A 21,666-nucleotide genomic window follows, 5' to 3' on the forward strand; every position below is an offset into this window, starting at 1 on the left:
TTATAATTTCATTTCAGGATTCTGAATATGCTTTTTTTTTTACCAGTCAAGTTATTGCTGCAAGCAAGCTCTATTGAGTGTTATTACAGGAGATAATAAAGCAATATCTAAATAAAGGTACAGAAAGAGACATGGCATATTTCATGGCTTGTTAGATAATACCTTGCCACACTATTATGTTTATTTTCCAATCCCCTCTTCTCACACACATAGAGTTTCACAAAAATGACTCAGACATGTTTTGCAAGAGGGATAAAATCATTGCATTTCAAACCCAATTTTTAATATAGACATTGGGCAATATGAATACCAACTATGGCTTATATCTCTGATGAAAGAATTATGCCAGTCGTGGATACATGCATTAAAAAACAATGAGAGACAGTCAAATCAAGAATCCAAATTAAACAGTAGGTGTGTAAGTCAATATATGTGTGTGTGTACATGTGTGTAAGTATACAGTTTTTTTAATTCAGTAACCATCTGTTTACATAGACAAATTAAAATGGTAAAACACCAATTCCTGGGGCTTCAGAGATAACCTCCTAACATCAACTAAAATAGAAATCTACTTTTATTTATGGCATCATCCTTCCCCTAGTAATTCTACTAGCCTTACATTAAGGGAGAGTGATTGCAGGGCAACCACAAATAGTTACAGAGGGAGAGCCTGACACATCTCTAGAGGGGGACATTCACATAGATTACGATGTGAAAGACCCCAATACCAGACTTTGCAGTGCCCAATTTGCATAACTGTAAGTGGTGACCAACAGAATTTTATTTGCAGAGAAATTTATGTTTTGCGTCTGTACTAGGACTCAAATTAAGGGCATGCAGCTAGTGTCACACTCTTATGAGAAGGCAGAGAAACACTGTCTCTTAAATGTTATAGCAGGAGTTTGTGTTATCACTTTTTAAACATATTACTGTATATCTCATGTCTAAAAAATTCTTTTTTAGCCCTATTAATCAGGAAAAGAATAAACAAGAGAAAAATATCTTGAATGCCTAAGAGGAAGTTAGGTCAATTTATTAATAATTTATTGGCTATAAACTGGCATGCTAAAAGTTTTAAAAGCCTAGCTCAAGCAACTTTTTGGGGAATATTCCTCCCAAGGAATATTTTATGAGTTTTCAAACAACTCTGTGGGTTCATAAAATTAAGCCCTGGGAGTAATAGTTCCACATACCATGAGAAGAGCTGTCTATATCACCTACTCATTTTGTATAACAGTTAGGTTCCATGACTTAATTTGTAATCACTCATTATATTCTTAAGCCATAGTTTTTAGAGACATATTTCCTCTTAAAGAGACTAGATGATTCTATGTGGCAGAAGACAGAACCAGTCTAAGGATGTCTCTGACATTTCTCTTGACTCTGCTTATTTAAAGTGCAGGTGAAATTTTTTTCCCCTGCCCTTTTATAAGAGAAATAATTTTATCTCTGCAGGAAATGGAAGAATTTGTCCAAAGTTCAGGTGAAGATGGTGTTGTGGTGTTTTCTCTGGGGTCAATGGTCAAAAATCTCACAGAAGAAAAAGCCAATCTCATTGCCTCAGCCCTCGCCCAAATTCCACAGAAGGTCAGTACAACCTCCAATTCTAGTGAGCAGCTGCTTTGCCAGTCGAAGAGAGAGTGTGGCTAATAGCACTCTTTCCAGATGCAAGTTGAAACTCATTATACACTGAGATAACTGGCACCACCTATAAGGAAAATTTCACAAAACATTAACGTATTGTATTTGGGCACATTTGTTTATTTGCCTGCTGAGCCTTTGCATTACTATGAAAATACATCTTTTTATGAAGTCTTTTTTTCAGTGAAATAAAGATGAAAATGTTAAGATCCCAATAACTTTCTACTATTTGAAATCTTATGACCCGTACTGACTACTCCCAAAAGTTCTCAAGTGTGTTACTTCCCTAATCCAGGTAAAGAAGAGGTTACATGTAGAGTAGAGAGGAATCATGCTCAAGAATATACATCAGATCTCTAGGTTTTATTAGAACTCTATCAAAGTGTAGTTGGTTTAGAAGTAGAAGTCTAACCTTTCCAAATTGGATTTTCTATGGTTAAAAATATTTAAAAATCCAAAATTATTGTCACATTATATTTTTTAAATTTATGATACTAAATTAATTTTTATTTTGTTGTTATTTCAAATCTAGATTTCTACTCTTTAAATACTCATTCATGAAATATCCTAGGACGCTTTATATTTACATATTAGTTAAAGTACATAAAATTCTTTAACGGCAAGTATACTAATTAGGCCTGTTAAAACTTTAGATTTTTATTTCTAAACTATTCTGTTAAAGAGTTTGCCACCTTTCAGTATTTAACCTGAAATTTGTCTTACAGAGTGCCCCCCAAAAAAAAGTACGCAACAAAAGGTTAACATCCTAACCAGACAATTCTTTAAAGAATGGAATATAAGCAAACCTTTATCTCAGCCTCCCTCAAAAACTACAAAAAACAAAGAAAGAAAGAAAGAGAGCGAGAAAGGAAGAGGGAAGGAAGGAGGGAGGAAGAAAAGACAATCAATTATCCAAAAACTAGGCAATGAAAATCTAAAGTTAATTATATTTTTGGAAAACATTACATTTGAAACTTGAGAGCTAGGATGGCCTCACGACATAAACAAATTTACATAGTATTCATGTTTCTTTTAATACTTTTTAACCCCATACTCTCATTGACTAAATTAGTCAGGTTTGTTTTCTATTTCTTCACTCACAATCTCACTCCCAAAAGCTTTTAAGTGATAAATATCATTTTAAAGTGACAATACTAAATAGACTATTAGTACAAACCCTTTCAAAAAAGTAGATATAAATAGTCCTACTATAACTTTTTTTTTTTTTTTCTGAGGAAGATCGCCCTGAGCAAACATCTGTTGCCAATTTTCCTCTATTTTCTATGTGGGCTGCTGCCACCTCATGGCCACCAAGAGGTGTAGGTCCATGCTGGGAAACTGAAACTGGGCCACTGAAGTGGAGAGAGCCTACCTTAACCACTAGCCATGGGGCCGGCCCCTAGTCCTACTATGTCTTTCAAAGTGTGCAGACTACACCTTTTTTATATTCCTTTCAATTGTCAAATAAAGTAGAGCCGGCTACATGATTTCTAAGTAACACTAAAGCTTTAAAATGCCTTAATTGTGTGTTTTTACTTGCAAAATTAAAACACTGTCTTCCACAGGTTTTATGGAGGTACACAGGAAAGAAACCAGCCACATTAGGAGCCAATACTCGGCTCTATGACTGGATGCCACAGAATGATCTTCTTGGTAAGACTGAGAGAAAAAAAAGCTGTGTAGTTGAATGATGGATAAGTTAAGTAACTTTAACAACAAATAAATTTAACAAATATTTGATAATTTAAAGTTTGCACATTTTACTTTCAGTTTTAAAGCAGATATAATTAAAGAATTGGCCATTAATTTTACAAATTCATGCTTCCTCTGGTTCACAAAAAAGCATCTTCAGTTAAGACTCTCGTTACTCTTCCAGTTTCAACCTCAGTTCAGATATCACCTCCTCAGTAAAGTCTTTCCAGACTACACAGAGGGAATTAATTCTGCCTTTTCCTGGGGTCACAGCTTTATGAAATAACAAGACCCCATGTGCTCCGCTTTTGTAGAAAACACCACCTTCTTTATTGAGTTATCCTGTAGATTTTCCTCCTCTCTCCCTGAAGTTCTTTTAATATGTTATAATGAAATCCTCACCTTGTTCTCCCCCAATTCCCAAACTAGGTCATCCCAAAGCAAAAGCTTTTATCACTCATGGTGGAACCAATGGTATCTATGAAGCTATCTATCATGGGGTCCCCATGGTGGGAGTTCCTATGTTTGCTGATCAGCCTGATAACATTGCTCACATGAAGGCCAAAGGAGCGGCTGTGGAGGTGGACATAAACACAATGACAAGTGAAGATTTGCTCAATGCCTTGAGAACAGTAACTAATGATCCTTCGTAAGTACTACTGCTTTCAAAGGCTTACCATTGATTATATTACCCTTCATAGTGTAAAATGTACAATGTTTCATGCCTTTGTAATTGGTCGATTTTCAAATAACAGCTGTAATATGACCAATACAAAAACTACTTGATTATTTTGTTTCCCAAATTGCTGAAGTAATTTGCTAAAATTGGGGAAAAAAGCTAAGATTTCAAATATTCTTTCAATGTTTTTCAAAATAAATAATGTTAATGATTACATAAATGTTCACATCTTTTTCTGGATAATATGCTTATTTTTATAAATATATATGCTTATTTAAATATTATAGCCATTCAGTAAGTACAAAATTGGAAGTGATAATTTGCCCCATATTAATTATTCAAAAATAATCATTGTTAAAACTGACATATACCCTTCATCAGTATGTACATATATAGAGAGAGAAGAGATTAGAATAGTTAATAATTTTTTAAATATAGATTGGTACAGTGTGTGGATTTTTAAACAAAATTTTAAATTTTATTTGATTTAGCTTAAGATAAATTGAAATGAATCTATAAACTATGTTGAGCTTTAGATACAATATATCATTATATCTCAATTTTTTCTCTGAAAATCACACCAAGGTTAGGAGTAATATAATGTACGTATATTTAGTTTTGAGTGTTTATTTTTAACTATGTGTTTTAATTTTAGCCAGTAACAGTTGAACTTATGCTACGGGAGTAATCTTATTTCAAATATGTATTACTTAAAATTTTAATTTGTAAATATTTATGGCACTTATTTTCTTCACATTTATTTAGTCTTTTTTGCTATATTTTAAGGGAATCAGTAATCACCATTGAAATAGAGATTTTTTATTCCAAAATATTTGGATTCATTCTTAACTGAATATATTATATAGAATTTTCTTTCAATAAAGACTCATGGATATTGACTTCCCTGAGATCATGTTTAGCCATATTTGCTCATTGCCCTGATATGAAAATGACACCTATCTGAATATAATATACTTAGCTCTCACTTTCTTTTCTTCAGAACTCTGTAAGTACAATTCATGGTCTTCTAGCATTAAATGCTGCTCTAGGATTTTGAGGCCTAGCTGATTATTTTTTCTTTTGAAATGTTTCTTTTTCAGTCTGGAAAAGAATTTTTTTTTTTTTAATTTAGAAACTTAATTGTGATGTATCTTTATAAATCATTCCCTACAATTTCCCTGGGTTATAGTGTATCCTTTGAACACCATTAATCTAGGATAAACATTATTCAATTTTTCTTTTCAGAAATTAATTTTTTGTCTTTTAGTGCCACTTTTTTTCTCCGTTTCAGGGATGTCAGATTTCAATGTACTCTATGTTAAAATACTTTGATTTGTTTTCTTTCTCTGTTATTTCCTAATTCTTCTAATCAATTTTTACTTTTATTAATTCCCTGACATTTCCTCGAGTAGTTCACAAATTAGTGAATTCACTTTTTCTCCATGAACATTGCTTGCTGTTTCTAATTCTGTTATAATCCTTTAAAGCACTATTTTTAACAATTTATTTCAACAGCTCACCTTTATCCTTTATCGCATCTCCTTGTTTTATAATCTGATTTTTATCTTATTTCATAATCCTCATGTTCTTATTATACTGAAAATCTCTTCTTTTTTGAATTAGGTACTATGCCTAATTGCCTTCTAAGTTTGTTGTTTTTATGTTTTTTTCTCCAATATTGTACACATTTTTTCAAGGAATGTTTTTCGTCTTCTCAGGATTTGCTCTGACTTTGTATAAGTGCCTTATACTTAAACTTATTTCCAGGTTATCTCAGAGTCAGTTATTTTTATTCAGAGGCAAAACTTGAAGGCTAGTTGTAACGTTCCATTCATATTACTAAAACAAGGAGGTAGAGGAAAAGGTAAACTCAGATGGAATTTTGTGCACCTAGTCGATGTAAAACCAAGTGTTCAAAGACCTAGTGCTTGGGTTTTCCAGACAAAGGAGTCAGTGTATTAGTTTCCAAAAGGGAGACAACACTCAATATTTGCCTCGAATCCATCCTAAAAAGTCAACCCTGTTTGCCTAATTTTCCTTCCCATTCACAGTCCAATTAAATGACTTTTATTAATATGCATGTTTGCCATAATTTTCAGATTATAGATATCAACTCAGGAGCTGAGTAGGGGGTTAGGATTCAGCAAGGCTTAGCATGATCTTTTGTTTCTCGTAAATGATGACTTTCATGTCTAATCTATTAGATTGTTATCAGTTTGTTGGTTGCTGATAATTTGGTTTATTTTACTAAGTATCAGAGTAGTTAGGGTCTATAATTATTTTTAATGCTCTAATTCATTTCATAGAATGCTCATTAAAGTTTATTGTTGATTTGAAATGATTGATGCAAAAGATAGAATGATAAATACTCAGAATTTTCCAAGAAAATACCTAAAATTATTTATTCTAAAAATATCCTAACATTAACCCTAAACCTAATACTAATTCTGAAATTATCTGGGAAGAAAAAGAGTCTAGTGTAGATTTTACATGTAGATGTATTTGTATTCCATTTTCCTATTTCTTAAAGGAATTAAAGAGCACAAAATATTACATTCAAATACATGTCATGATAATTTCAATTATTCATAATATTATAAGATAGTCATAACACATTAGTGCAGACTAAAGTAAATAATCATTTTATTTATGAGCATAGTCCTTTATTTTCCTATCTCATTTATAGGAAAGCATACTTTATTTTTATTTGGATTCACATACGCAAGTTTATCGATCTAGTGTAGGTGTATTTCAAATTTAAATCTCTATCTATAAATGGAGAAAATCTTGAACAAAAATGTGATTTGAAGAGATAGGCGTTTATCACCACTGTAGTTTGCCTAAAAAGTATTAGGATGAACCATGTGAAATTACACTTTTTCTTCTTTCCTGCTTTTTTCTCCCCAAATCCCCCTAGTACATAGTTGTATATTTTAGCTGTGGGTTCTTCTAGTTGTGGCATGTGGGATGCCACCTCAACATGGCCTAATGAGTGGTGCCATGTCTGCACTCATGATCCCTGGGCCGCCGAAGCGGAGTGCATGAACTTAACCACTCGGCCACAGGATGGGCCCCATGAAATTACACTTTTGACCCTACTATATTTTAATACACTTGAAAGAGTATATGATTAATCTTTCTCACTATGAACAAAAAAGAACACAAGTAAATTACCCCTTGCTGCTGGATCTACTGTACCATGTTCACTGGTGATTGATGGCCACATTTCTCTTTCCCTAATTCCAATAATGTCCTGCTCACACTAGGACATTTATTCACGAATCACTTACCTTCTGTCATCTTCATGTTTCCATGTTGGAAATCGTATTTAACACAAAACCAAAGGGAAACACACTGATTCTGGCTCAGCCACTGAGAAATGTCAAGTGAAAACATAACTTGTCTTTCAAATACATACTTATGCCCATTGTTGTTTCAGAGACCATTAGAGCTATTAACTCTATAACTTTTGGTACTGTGATGCCACATTGATTAGGGGCTCTAATTCGAGTGAGATATTTCTATTTACCCTAAAAGCCTAAAGTTCATCTTCTTGCCATTTCTAAAATTACCCTAGCATCTCCATCCAACTTTGACATTGCCAATATAGACAATGTCTGTTGCATCACAAACATAAAAGTGTCTGCAATGGAGGGATTCTCACAGTGCCAAGATCTCAGATGCTGCAAAAATGACTTGCTGATATTGACTACCAATTTCCTGTGCTTAACTAGCCAGACATTAGAAACCATGCTTATGGAGTTTTTAATGGATATTTTCCCACAGTATTGGGTTAGTCATAATCTTGGTCTTGGAACAATCTTGGAAATTAACTTTACACAATATTAAAATTTCTTCATAGAAAAATTGGGCTTATTTCATTTTGTTTTGCTTGCATTTGATCACATGCTGTTAAGAATATATTTCTTCCGTGCTTTTCCCTTAACAACTCTTAAAACGCTATGCAACCAGCTAAGTTCATGTCACAGCAACAATTAAATTTTTCCTACACAAAGGCATAAAGATACATGCACCCCTGTGTTCATTGCAGCATTATTCACAATAGCCAAGACTTGGAAGCAACCTAGGTGCCCATCAAGGGACGAATGGATAAAGAAGATGTGGTATTTATACACAATGGAATACTACTCAGCCATAAGAAATGATGAAATCCGGCCATTTGTGACAACATGGATGGTCCTTGAGGGTATTATGCTAAGTGAAATAAGTCAGAGGGAGAAAGTCAAATACCGTATGATCTCACTCATAAGTAGAAGACAAAAACAATGACAAACAAACACATAGCAATGGAGATTGGATTGGTGGTTACCATAGGGGAAGGGAGGGGAGGGCAAAAGTGGTGATTAGGCTCACATGTGAGGAGATGTTCTATAATTAGTTTTTGGTTGGTGAACATGATGTAATCTACACAATCTGAAATATATTACAATGTACATCTGAGAGCTATATAATGTTATAATCCAATGTTACTGCAATTAAAGAAATAAAAAAAAAAAGAATTAAATTTTTCCTTAACACATCTATGGCTTTTGGCTTACATCGTATATAATGTATATCACATACTTATCTTTAATGAAAACAAAAGCTCTAATTTCTGTCTATGTTTTTGTCTACCAGTTATAAAGAGAATGCTATGAGATTATCAAGAATTCACCATGATCAGCCAATGAAGCCTCTGGATCGAGCGGTCTTCTGGATCGAGTTTGTCATGCGCCACAAAGGAGCCAAACACCTGCGGCCAGCCGCCCATGACCTCACTTGGTTCCAGTACCACTCTTTGGATGTGATTGGGTTCCTGCTGGTCTGTGCAGCAGCTGCTATATTCCTGGTTGCAAAATGTTTTTTGTTTTCTTGTCGAAAATTAGGTAAAACAGGAAAGAAGAAAAAGAAGGAATAGATCTTTCTAAGTTTTGTAAAGGCCTGAAAGGGCAATCCTGTTCATTCTAGCCACAATGACCTTAATAAAAACACATCATCTCCATCCTGTTTTCAAAATTCCCACTCCACCTTAGCTTAGAGATAAAGCCCGGAATTCAACAAGATCATTAACTAGTGAGCATGCTCTTTTCTTCCTTTGTCTTTTCCCAGGTGGCTTTACCTTCTTCCTCAAACTTTCCTGACAAATATATGCTGAAGCTGATGGATGTAGAGAACACAGAAGAATAAAATTCATAAGTTCTCCTAGAACGTGCAACTTAGGAAATTATCACGGGATATTAATATGTTATAAAAAGAGTAATGATTTGATATTTCATAAAAATAAGCTCTCTGCTTGCCTAATGTTACTGGGGTCAGAGCATGAATTGATAATAACTGTGATGGCACATCGCACTAGGAAAGGTCTATAAATTTCCATTGAACTCATAGATAATCATGACCTACGCCCCTGCCTTCAGTCAACAAGTGTTCTCGAGTGCCATTTAGTGCAAGAGTCTGGGCATTTCCTTCAAACAAAAGAGATGGATTGAGTCATTGTTTTTTCTCAGGGAAAGAGAATGTTAGCAATATGTTAAAGGTGAAGAAATCATTTTTAGAGGAAATAATAGGAAATATAGAAAAAAATTTAGTACTTTTATGAAATTTTTAATTAACAGTACAACTGATAACCTTAAAGTTAAATGTCAATTCATTATATTTAAAAATCATTAATACTCATAATCCATAATCACTATTTAAAATCAAATTCAGTTTTCTGTCAAAAAACAAATATTTACCTAAAATATAAGATCATTATATTATTTTCCAGTGTGTATCTTCTACAAATTTAAATTCATCAATTAATTGTTATGTTATGGATATAAGATGTTAACAGATCTGCTCAGTCAAGGATATGTTATAGTAAGTATTTACCCAAAGCACTAATTAAAGGCAAATGATCATGTTTGAATCAGCTTTCATTAATGTAACTAATTTAAAAGTAGATTAAAGATTGTTCTTGCTTTATTATTTATAAATCATATGTCTAACTAAAATTTTAATTTCATATTTGATATATAATTGAGGCAATAAATTACATCCATTGGCTTATTGAAAATTTTGAAATTCTTATTCATTTCATTCTGGTATATTAAAAATTACTTCCAATTTGACAGTATAGTGGAAACATACAAGTGCTTCTTTTGAATATGTATATTATTGAAAACGCAAATAAATTCTACAATTTTTTGTGAAGGCTGAAAATGTATTTGTTAAATGTTAACATTTTTAAAAGGTGATTCATGTTGATGTATTTTGACTTTTGTAATTTTATTTTGTTTTCGGAAGAGCTGTTTATGCTTGCTCTACACCAAATTTCTGCAGTTAGAATGCAGGAAATGGCTAAGATCTAATGAGAGGTGGGCTGGCCATCCCTGGGGCAGGACACTACCTATGTTCTGCACCCATTTGGGTTCTGAAACTGGACACCCATTGCACACTAGACTTGCTTCTGCTTAATAGTTGTTGCTCACCTGGTCTCTCACCTACTGCTCTCTGATTATCTATAGGTTTCTTCCTTTGCCTGAATATTATCAGAAGCCAGCTGGCAAAAATTCCTGGGTGATACCAACTGCGTTAGTTAGTGTAACGGCAGCATATACTTGGATTAAAAAGTAAGCTGAGAATGGACTTTCCTAGCAATTATTCTTAACTGTTCGGATGAGGAAACTCTCATCCCTAAAAAGCAGAAATCAAGCCTCGTCATCCAGGGTATTTTTCCACAGCTCTTACATTCTCAGATCATAGAGATGCTCAGGAGGCTGAACTTAATGCTTTTACTTATTTTGTTTATAAACATTCCATGTGCCCCTTATCCTTTGCCAGCATCTCCTCTAGTCAGAGTTCTTCACCTGGTAGAATGATCCAAATCTTCATCCACTCCAAATGAATGTGATAATATGCCCTGTCTGAATCATTTACCACAGCTCTCCACTGACCTTTACTATTGGGCATTAGAGTATTAAGATGTGTCCTGGTAGTCTACTAGATACTAGACATAATTTTGCCTACACTTATCATGTGTCAGTAACCTGGTTTATCATTGGTGTTTTGGACTATTTACCACAGCCAGGTGAGTAACACCTTCTCTGATTGAATTCTGAAGCAGAGGAGCTCTAAATAATCAAGAAGCATGCACAGTTTCCAATATAAGTAAATTATGGCTGTATCATTGGGTGGAAATATTCTTCTCTTGAGAAATGCACCTTCCAAACTGCTTGACTCCAAGTTGTAATAACGGAAGACAAACTTGTCTGAGGAAATAGTGAAGCACACTTGTTAGAGGACCCATTCTCACTTTCAACCCCTTGAGATCTGAACCCATGTATTCAAACTAAAATCTTGATTTAAAACGTACACTGCGTCCATTAAGACAGCACTTGAAATATATAGGGTATTGTTTCCCAGCTAAAACCCTAAAAAGCTTTTAACAGCTACTGGGAAACTTGATAAAATCAGCATATTCCACGGACATTAGATTTTGTTGCATTTCCTTAGCTGTAAAATACATTTCCTAGTCATACACAATGTTAATATCAATACTGTGACTTTTACTAAGACTGCATGTCCATGGTTTGTGATGCTGACAGAAATACTACAGAGAGGTTAGGAGGGGGAAATCTGTTATTTGGAAATTAGAACTACTTCTATGAAGGAAAACAAATGCATCCTCTAGGATGGAAGGTGACCAATGCAATCTTCTACCTTCTGACTGGCTAAAACTCTAGGGAGTTGTGCCATATTGGGAAGGAGGTGAGGAGATATCCTCTATTAACAGATTGACCATATAACAGTTGGAGTAGCCAGACAGCCTTGGTGAGGTGAAGTCTATGTTGTGCAGCCATCCCATTCTCCACTGCTCCTCTGTATATAAGCTTTACGATCAAAATCTGGAGGGTTGGAAAAAGACACTGACATCCACAGAATTGCTAATGCAGAACACCTTATTATTGAGACAGTTGTCAACATCACTTGAATTCTGGAGGGAATTCCCATAGAATATGAGTATCTTCACAATATATGCAAATTCCATGAGGTATATCCACATAATTCTACCTTAGATCTTCTTGCCTTTAATCTTCCTTCTGATTCTTCCTATGTCTTTGGTCAACCAATCAATCCATTAGTTAATGCCCATGAATCTGTAGATCTGTAAAGCAGGTCATTTTTTCCTCCATAGAAAGGAGTTATCCAGATATACTACTTGAAATTCTTCCCCCTAGGAAGGGTTTGTTTCACCATCTTTCAAAAATGCCTTTCACTGAGGTTATAACAATGGCTACTTCATACTGCTGCAAGAATATCATGCATAAGCATACATAAATTGCCACTGAGGATCTGTTTCCTGCTTTCAATTGCTAATTTCACCATAAATCTGAAGTTGGGGATTGACTGAGATTTATTTAAAGACATTAGTAGGTTCCATGACAGTATAAGCCACCTGCAAAGACAATATCCCTACCCGTTTTTCTGGACTTGCTCTGATCTACTGTACTATACACTATATCTATTTAATTATAGAATGTTATTGCTAACATTCAGTCATATTCTGTTATTATCACAACATAACAACCATCATAAGTAGCACTTGGTGCCCATGGTCAGGTGTTTGGTCTCAAAGAGAACTCAATAATAACTCAGGACTGTTTTTTTTTTTTTTTTAATGGAAAGAGATGTCAGGAAAATGGGTTATAGTTTTCTCCAAAATCCTAGGATTGTTTGTCTGAATATTGTCAAATGTGAAGTGCACATTAGTCCAAACCGTTGCCTTTGCTTTCAGCAGGTCCCACCCTGGGGTTTTTTCCTGTAGTGCTCAGACTCAGGCAAGACAAAAACCAGTCCTTCGGCAGCTACCCGATAATTGAGAACATTGGACATATGATTCAGTCCTCCCCCCAATCCCCCCAGCACAAGAGAGAGATTATGGCAAAAGGCACCACATACTTTTCTTCCAGCTTTAATGTGGTTGGTCTCAGGATTTCCCAGAGTGTAAGAGCTCAGCTGGTCTCTGAATTTCTCACAAAGGGAATTCATCCGTGTATTGTTGTTGAGTCAGTGCACCTATTTGGAGAAGGAGGGTCCAGGGCTTCCTATCCTATTATCTTTCTGAGGTCAGCATCCCTATGGATTTTCTGAGTTATAAGATGAATATCACACAGTGACCATGGAAAATCTCATCTAAAGTTATATTATCTATATACCTATTTATTATTTCTTACATATAGGCATTTCTTATTTCATATATATATGCTTATACGTAGGATATATCCTATATATTAATAAAGGGTAAAGCAATACCATAGTAGCCGCCTCATATAATTTGTGCCAAAGATAATATGATTAATTAGTCAATGTCACAATTACCTGAATGTTAAATCACTCTACAATTTTGGTCTTGTGGCTAGACTTGGTAATTTTTCTGAATTATATCTTTGATGGTAAAGAAATCCATTCAGCCTCCACCATTATGAGTTCCAGCAATTCCCAGTGAAACTGGGGACTCCAATTCCATTGCTGCATTTCTCATGTTCATCTTTTACAAAAGAAAACCATGACAATGGTTTTCAAGGAAGCTGCTGTGCCTCTCACCAATGCATTTCCGTGGTATAGTGAAATGACATCTGAGCAGCTTCTACCTGATAGAGCCTCTCTAACATTCCAATCTCCCTCAGCCTATAGAGTCTTTCTCATATAGTATATCAAAGAGGTTCTGGCATTTCAATTTTATTCACTAAAAGCCACAATTATGTCCCAGCTTCAAATATTCAACCCAACAGACTGATTTGGCATCACTATTTGCTTGGATCAACACATTAACTTCAAACTCAGGGATAAGAGTAAACTTATGTGAAGTTGGCATGATTCAGTCTTACTTTTTTTTTATTGTTTTGATCTAACACCTTGAAAAATAGGCCTCTAGTTCATTCCATCAAACTGATAAAATATTGATTCTTTTTGCTGTGTAGGTGAGCTTCTCTCAAAGCAAACTTTATTATTCTCCACCCGAGCTGAAGCAATAAGGAATGGTAGAGTTGGGTCATGAGAAAAGTATAGATGCTCTTGTTGGGTATCTATTCCAAGAGAAGTCAATAAAAAGTCTTTATAAGGTAGTTTCTTCAGCTAGGGAAGGAGAATAAACTTGTGCCATTAAGAGAAGCTCAAGGTGTTTTTAAAAAACAGTTTTCTCAGTTATATCTGTGACTGATGAAATATCACTTTCTAAAACTCAGGATCTCATTCATTCCTAATCAGTACCCTGATATGAGATCAGGGAAATTTGTGAGGTTACACATTTAACACGTTTTATGGGCTGACAATATGACTTGTTTCCTTTTAAGAAAGAAATTTGAACACATACTTGTGTTCAAATGTATCCAGGATTTGTTTTAATCAGAAGTGGTAAGACAGAACATATAGAAATGTTATGAAGGAAGTACTTACACTTACCGATCTCTAGAAACACGAGGTATGATACATCATGCAGCACCACATAGGAAAGGATCAGGATTGATCAGAAGGCAGGAGGAGGAGAGGGCAGAGCATGGCCCAGAGCCTTTACTGGAGTTTTTCAGGAAGGAATGGCCTAGGCGAGGTAGGTAGCCTGTGTGAGTTTATGACTGGATAATTTGAATAATTTCAGCAAGCTCTGGGCTATAGAGGTGGTCCCTAATTGTCTGGTACCTGGCCCTGGAGTAATTTAAGGCAGGAGAATATTGGCTTAGTGTGGGGAAACTTGATATAAGGAGATGTTTGCTTATGTGGGCTCTGGAATTGTTGGTTTGTATATCTAAGGTACACTCATAAGGCAGTCATTTGCTATCTCTAGAAATTAGCTGGACCTTGGAAGGGCTAGCTCCAGGATCCCTTCAGGATCAAGGCCCCAAATACCAGAGAATCAAGTATACATGAAACAAGAAAATGTAGTCAATACAAACATATATAGAGTAAGAACACCATGTAAACGGGAAGATAACCACATAAATGCTGAGAAGAGAGGCCTCAGAAGAAACCAACCATGGCAACACTTTGATCCTAGACTTCTTGACTTCAGAACTCTGAAAAAACAAATTTCTATGGTTTAACCCACCCAATCTGTGGTACTCTGTTATGGCAGTCCCTGAAAACAAATACAACAGGCATTGTAATTCACCACCACGTTTAGATTTGGGGCCTGATAGTCATGATTTCAATTCAGCTACATGACATAGGTATCATTTTACAACTTCCATACAGGTTTTTATTTCTCCATCAATGAGTTGTGAGTTCAGCGGCCTAATCTAATCTGTTTTTCTATTTTTGCTTTCAAACTTAGTCAGAAACATCTGAAACTTCCATTAACATCATATTGAGCTAATTTGAACTTACAAAACTTTCCCACTAAAAACATTTCAACAGATTTCAAATCATAACACATTTCAATCTAAGATGATTTGAGGAGTCATGATACCACTTGCTATGGACTGAATTGTGCACCCCTAAATTTTCTTTATTGAAGCTGTAACCCACTATATGACTGTATTTGGAGACAGGGACTATCTGGAGATAATTAAGGTTAAATGAGGTCACAAAGGTGGAGCCTTAATCCAATAGGATTAGTTTCCTTATAAGAATAGGCACCATAGAGCTCTCTCTCTCAACACTATGTGAGGACATAGCAAAAAGGTGGCTGTCTGCAAGCCAGAAAGACAGCTCTCACCAGAAACAGAATCAGCCACTATCTTGAGCTTGGACATCCCAGATTCCAGAACTGTGAGAAAATAGAAATCCCTGCTGTTTAAGCCATCCAGTCTACAGTATTTTGTTATGGCAGCCTGAGGAGACTAACACACCACTGTACGAAAACATTACAATTATCTTATTTTGTTCTGTCAGGGAAGGTATCCATATTAGTCAAATACGATAACAACCTCAGAGTCTAACTACATAGTCTCTTTCCTGGGGCGATGATTATATCAAACTGAGAATAACTCAGTTTCCATTCAGATAACAAAATTCACCTCAGATGTTTCAAACAGGGACACTTTAATGGAAAGAATACTTCGAAAATATCTGGACAGTGTGAAGGGAACTGAAAAAAAGGGTGAGGCATCCAGAGACTAGCAAAAGTAGAAGTTATTACTAACCCAGGAAACTTTTCCTGAGGTGTTAATTTCTTATTTTGAAGACATTCAATCAAATAGCATACATGAAATGCTGTTAGAATCCACAAATCTGACTTTAAATTTTACAAGGGCTTACTTGCTCAGACCAAGGAAAATTACAAGCAATATACAGTGAAGCAAGTGATATTATGGAAGCTCATAAAACTTTTTTCCCTGTGGGAGGATGGGGAGGTTGAATGGAGATGAGAGGAGGGAAAGAAAATTAAAGGAGGACATTTCAGCTTCATAACGCTTGACTAAAATCTTTAAGGATGAATAAGTTTACCCACACAGTGGATGCAAGACTTAGCAGACAGTGACTACATAAGGACATAGGTGTCTGTTTCATTTTTTGGAGATTTTAACTTATTTAATAATGGAAACAAAAACATGATGCCTAGTTCTCACCTCTCTGCAAGTCACGTAATCAACATTTCCATTCTTTGAAGTTCTCATACCAAAAGGCAGCACATTCCATTAGAGGTTAGCATCAAAACTTTATGATGACTCTGGTTTCCATTTGTTCCTTCAAGCTTGCACCTGCATTCCAGCAGCCTCAAGTCCTTTTGGTTCCTTCTCAACAGCATTCTTTGAATTCATCATCAACTCTTAAGTGGATTTCTTCAGTCTCCTGACTATACTTCTTGCTACCACATTTGCCCCTCTTTTTCCACAATCCGTTCTTCAGCCAGCAACCAGAGTGATCTTTTAAACCTTAAATCAAATTTGTTGCTGTTCAATTCCAAACTCTTTAATCATTAACTACACTTCAATACCATGTCCTTTAGGCACCCTCCTGAATGAGGAAACTCTGGTCCACCTCATCCTTTTGCCCCACTACTGTTTCTCTGGCACACTGTGCTCCTGATATATGGACCCTTCCTGTACTGCCCAGCCAGAAAAAAGCTCACACTCAGGCTCTTTTCACATTTTGTCCCCTTTCTCTTGAATGCTTTTTCCAGTTCTTGTCTAATTATTCAAATTTCAGCTTAAATTTCCTCTTACCTAAAGTAATCTTTTCCCACCACATATAATTCCTTTCTAAAACTACTCTATTTATCTTGTTTATTTTTTCTTAAATATGTATTGACCAATAAAATATAGGTAATGAAAAGCAAGGTCCTTCATCTATCTTGTTTGTAACCAAATCCCCAGTGTCTCATGGTCAGTCACCTGGGTATACAGAAGGTATCTGGTAAATATTAACTGATTTAGTGAATAAATAAAGAACATTCCCGTTTATTGGTAGACAGAGGCTGCCATATCAGAAAAAGAGATTGAGATAGGGTAAATACAAGATAAAAGAAAACCTAGAGAAGTGGTGAATCAGAAGCCAAAATTAGAATTTCAGTATATGAAATTAGATAGTACTGAATTCTAGGTCATGTAAACAAAATCACCAAAAGTTTCGTTTATCTGATTTACGGATTTTGTTGCTCATTCTGGGCATGAGCTATTTCCATGAAATAATAGAAACAGAAAATGGATTACAAAATAGAAAGTAAGGTAATAAGAGGAAATGTATAGACAAATTTCATAAAATAAAGCTGTGGATTGAAAAAAGTTAACATGTAAACACGTGGCATTATTCTAAGTGCTTTAAGCGTATTAGCTTCATTAATTCTTACAACATTATAGGAAGATGATATCATTTTTACAGATGAGGAAATTGAGGCACAAATAGATTAAATAATTTTTCCAGTGTGATATTACTGGTTAGAGTTTGGAGAGGGTTTAGCATAAACACTTGGAGCCCAGAATCAATACTGTTAAAAATTACATTAGATATTACATTAGATATTTCTGAGTTATGAATGTATAGCTCTTCAATGAAAAAAAAAAAAGCCGTTATGGAGGACAAGTTGAAGATATAGGAAAGGAGAGGGATAATGTAGACAAGGTGAGGATGTCAGGAAGCGTAACCTTAACAGGAATGAGTCTCATCATAGACATTCATTCAATGTAAAGTGGAGGAGGAGGAAAGGAAGTTACTCTTGTAGGCAAGTTTGTAGTATTCAGTTTAGGAAGTAAACAGTTTGATTTCTTGCAAAGATAAGATAAAGTATGTTTTTTTTCACATTTTCTTCAAGTTTCATGTGCACTCAAGTGTTGTAGACTCAAGCTACACACATGTTCTTCCATAGACTGAGAAACACTTGATTCATCTTTTCTGCCACCACACTACACCTGGCGGCACTTCAAAAACCTTTTGGCACTCCTGGTGAACTCCACGTCCTGTCCCGGCTCTAGGCAGTGACTCCCCTCCTGTTTTACTAGGAGTGTGTCCAGACTTTGTGAACCACTTTGTATTCCCTCTTCTCCATCTGCGGTAACACTTCTCTTTCTCCATGTTCAGCCATCCCACATGGTCGGGGGAGACACTTCTTTAACTTGCAGTCATCATTCATGGCAAATGAGTAGTGACCCTAAGCAGCAGGGGAATTATTCTTGATTTCCAGCTTCAGAGATAAATACCAAATACTTATCAAAGCAAAGAAAATAAGTCCTTTTCACATAAGCTTGTCTATTTCCTATAATTTTCCTAAAATATCAATATAATTCCATACTTGCTTCAGTATTAATCCAGGGAAATTTTCTTAAAATTAACATGACCTTTCTAAAACTCTTTCATTAACACCTTAATTGTCCTTCGTCCTACCTGCTGTCTATCCTGTTTGTTTTCTTGGATTAACTGCTGGTCCTACCGATTCACTTTTGGAAAAGCAAATTCAGTACTTGCACAGGCCATAGAAGAACAAATATCACTACATCAGAGACTATAAACTGGAAGTCTTTAAATCTTGCTTTGGAGTTACTCATTTGGAGAATAATTAACCATATAATTACTCATCAGATGTGACCCCTGATCCCTTCTCCCCACCTCTGGCTAATGAGGCAAAGTCTGTGTGGTTTTGCAACCGTGTCAATAAAGCAATTTGATTATAAAATATCTCACATCTAACGTCTTCAATATGTTTCCTGATTTATTTACATTTTTGCATACAAAACTGTATTTTGTTCATTTTTACTTTTGTAACATCCCATTACATCAATATACCACAATAATTTGCCCAAATTTGTGCATATGTCTGCATAGTAAATCTAAAATGGATTTCAATACCCAATTTTCTTTACTACAACACAGCAGATATAATCAAAAAATTCACCTCAATATTTTTCTTAATACTGTCTATGGACTCCTTGACTATATGAGCACAAGCACGATTCCTCTGTTATTATTTAATGAAGGAGAACATTTCACCATATAGTTGTATCATAATATTCTTAATCAGGAACACCTCATGGACATATTAGTCATTTGACATGGGTATTATCAATGATAATGGTTCAGTGAACATCACTGGTGGACATATTTTTAAATAAATTCTAGAGTACATTTCTGACAGTGTGATTTCTAGTTGAAAGATTTGAATATTGTTAGAATTTGTTCTTATTGTTTAATATAGTGATACATGTTGACTGTTAATTTAATTGAAGAGTATTGAAGGACTCATCCACAGAGACAAACACTATTAAATATCTCAGACTTCTAAAATAGAGTCATATCCATTTTCCATAATGAATCATAATATAAGCTGTTTTTCTGGATTTATTAAGTTCACATATTGCCAATTATATTGTATTTTCATACCTGACTTTTACTTCCCTTAAATCTCTCCATCTATTTTCCACTCATTCCTTAAATTATCTTAAATCTCCACTGTCAGCAAATCATTGCAAATTTTTTTCACTGCAGTCTAGTATTTCATTTTGATTACACTTCTGTCTTGCAACTTTAACTATTTTTTGCTTGTTCTTCATTGAATTCCTTATTGCCTATCTTTTTACTTATACACTGTACCTTAATCTTATTTTATTTCGAGGAGCACCTGTAGATCAATTCAATAAGATTCCCTATTTTCCACAGTTATTTTTCTTAGAATCCTCAAAGTACAATCTCCCATCTGGGATTTTTACATTCTAGCCATTATACACATTTCTAAACCTGCAATATATTTTTGCCACTGTTCTTGGTTGGGTGCACAATTTTTGGTGCCCGGTATTTTCCTCTTGTTTTTCTTTCTCCTGTGTCTTCCAGTAACTTCCTGGGAAAGAACACATTTTCAAATTTGGTCTATATTGGCAACCTAGTCTCCAGAAAATTTGAAAAAAAATGGTATTATCTCACCAAATCATATGTGAGTGCCTGCTTGACCTCCCTGGATAGGGTCAAGTTTCTTACACATTATTACAAGTTCTTACATTATTATTAGAAATTAACCCTTTATTTGTCATACATATTCCAGATGTAATCTTCCAGCCTGACTTCAGTCTTTGGTATTATTAAAGGTGCTTTCATCCAATTACGTTTTTCCCAGTAGTGATATAGTCTATATTCCTATCATTTCTGGGCTGTATCCAACTTGGAAAGAATGTTTCCTACCCAAGATTTGAAAAATGCTTCACGTTCTTCTGAGAAATTAGGTTCTCTCATCATCTTTTTAGGCAACTTTTTTCCTTTCTCTGTGAAGTACCACGTTCCCTACCAGTTCCACCAAAAATCCTATTATATCCTTGCTGATCTATAATTATCCAATCTGTTCCTTGAAACTCCATCACTTTGCCTAAAAAGGAGTCTCCATAAATATACAAACATTTCCATAGAGAAGTCTTATCATTATATCAATCACTGCAGGGCTAAAAATCACAGATGGAGCATATTTTTTCCAAACTTGCTGCTCATCCTGTGTATCACATTTTACCTAATGATATTATCAGTCTCTTACTCATTCAAGTAGAAATCACATCAGTGCCTTTGCTCTTATGCATTTCTCCAGTCTCAGAGGTAGTCAGTAATTACAAATTTCAACTCTGTTCTTCATATTTACTACTATCAAACTAAGCCTCAGCCTTTATGAGCCGTGGCACTAGCTTTTCCTCATTGCTCCTATAATAGTGTTTTTCTCTGGATTTATGAGCACATTGCACCATTTATATGACCATCACAATATTGCTCAGAGTACATTGTTCAGGGATGTTATCACTAAACTATTTGATTGTCCTCCTGGGAGAAACAGTTGGGGATTTACATTCTCCTAAACACCTAACACATTCCAACTTAGGTTGTGCAGAATGTGTGTGTGAGTGCATGTGTGAGTGTTGGTATGTGAAGAAAATGAACTTTCAAAGTTTCTAATTTCTTATTTTCCTCATTACCAACCTGGATATTGAATGCACCTCTATTTTGTGTATTTTAGGTTTCAAGTTCTAGAAGGCTGGAACAATTTTTCTCAAATATTTTTGAATTTTTTTCATTACGCAAGAGAGTTAGTTATACTTGCAACCAATCAATAATATTTTACCTAAGAATGTGTAGTCTCTGATTGTTGATTCAAAATGCTATATATACATATTAGATCAAATGTGTTAGCTTTGCTGCTCAAATCTATCATATTCTACAGCTGACATGTCACTTGTTATGTCAGTTTCTGAAAGATCTGTGATAAATGCTCTCCC

At 35.0% G+C, this 21,666-nt stretch overlaps 1 protein-coding gene and 1 long non-coding RNA gene across 4 annotated transcripts in view; one reads left to right on the forward strand and one right to left on the reverse strand.

Moving 5' to 3' along the window:
- The window catches only part of LOC124237298 (UDP-glucuronosyltransferase 2A2), a 60,446-nt gene extending 50,329 nt beyond the window's left edge, over positions 1-10,117 (forward strand). For all 3 annotated transcript variants that reach the window (XM_046656781.1, XM_046656783.1, XM_046656782.1), the window contains 4 exons: positions 1,456-1,587; positions 3,207-3,294; positions 3,763-3,982; positions 8,651-10,117. In XM_046656781.1, the coding sequence (XP_046512737.1) occupies positions 1,456-1,587; positions 3,207-3,294; positions 3,763-3,982; positions 8,651-8,930 (720 nt within the window). In that variant the 3' untranslated portion in view covers positions 8,931-10,117. The remainder of the gene's footprint in view (positions 1-1,455; positions 1,588-3,206; positions 3,295-3,762; positions 3,983-8,650) is intronic.
- The window catches only part of LOC124237299 (uncharacterized), a 48,896-nt gene extending 32,083 nt beyond the window's left edge, over positions 1-16,813 (reverse strand). Inside the window, exon 1 of the long non-coding RNA XR_006887973.1 lies at positions 16,558-16,813. This is a non-coding gene — a long non-coding RNA (uncharacterized LOC124237299). The remainder of the gene's footprint in view (positions 1-16,557) is intronic.
- Between the last annotated feature and the right edge of the window lie 4,853 nt (positions 16,814-21,666).

The sequence above is a fragment of the Equus quagga genome, chromosome 3 (genome assembly GCF_021613505.1).
Source record: "Equus quagga isolate Etosha38 chromosome 3, UCLA_HA_Equagga_1.0, whole genome shotgun sequence".
NCBI lineage: Eukaryota > Metazoa > Chordata > Mammalia > Perissodactyla > Equidae > Equus > Equus quagga.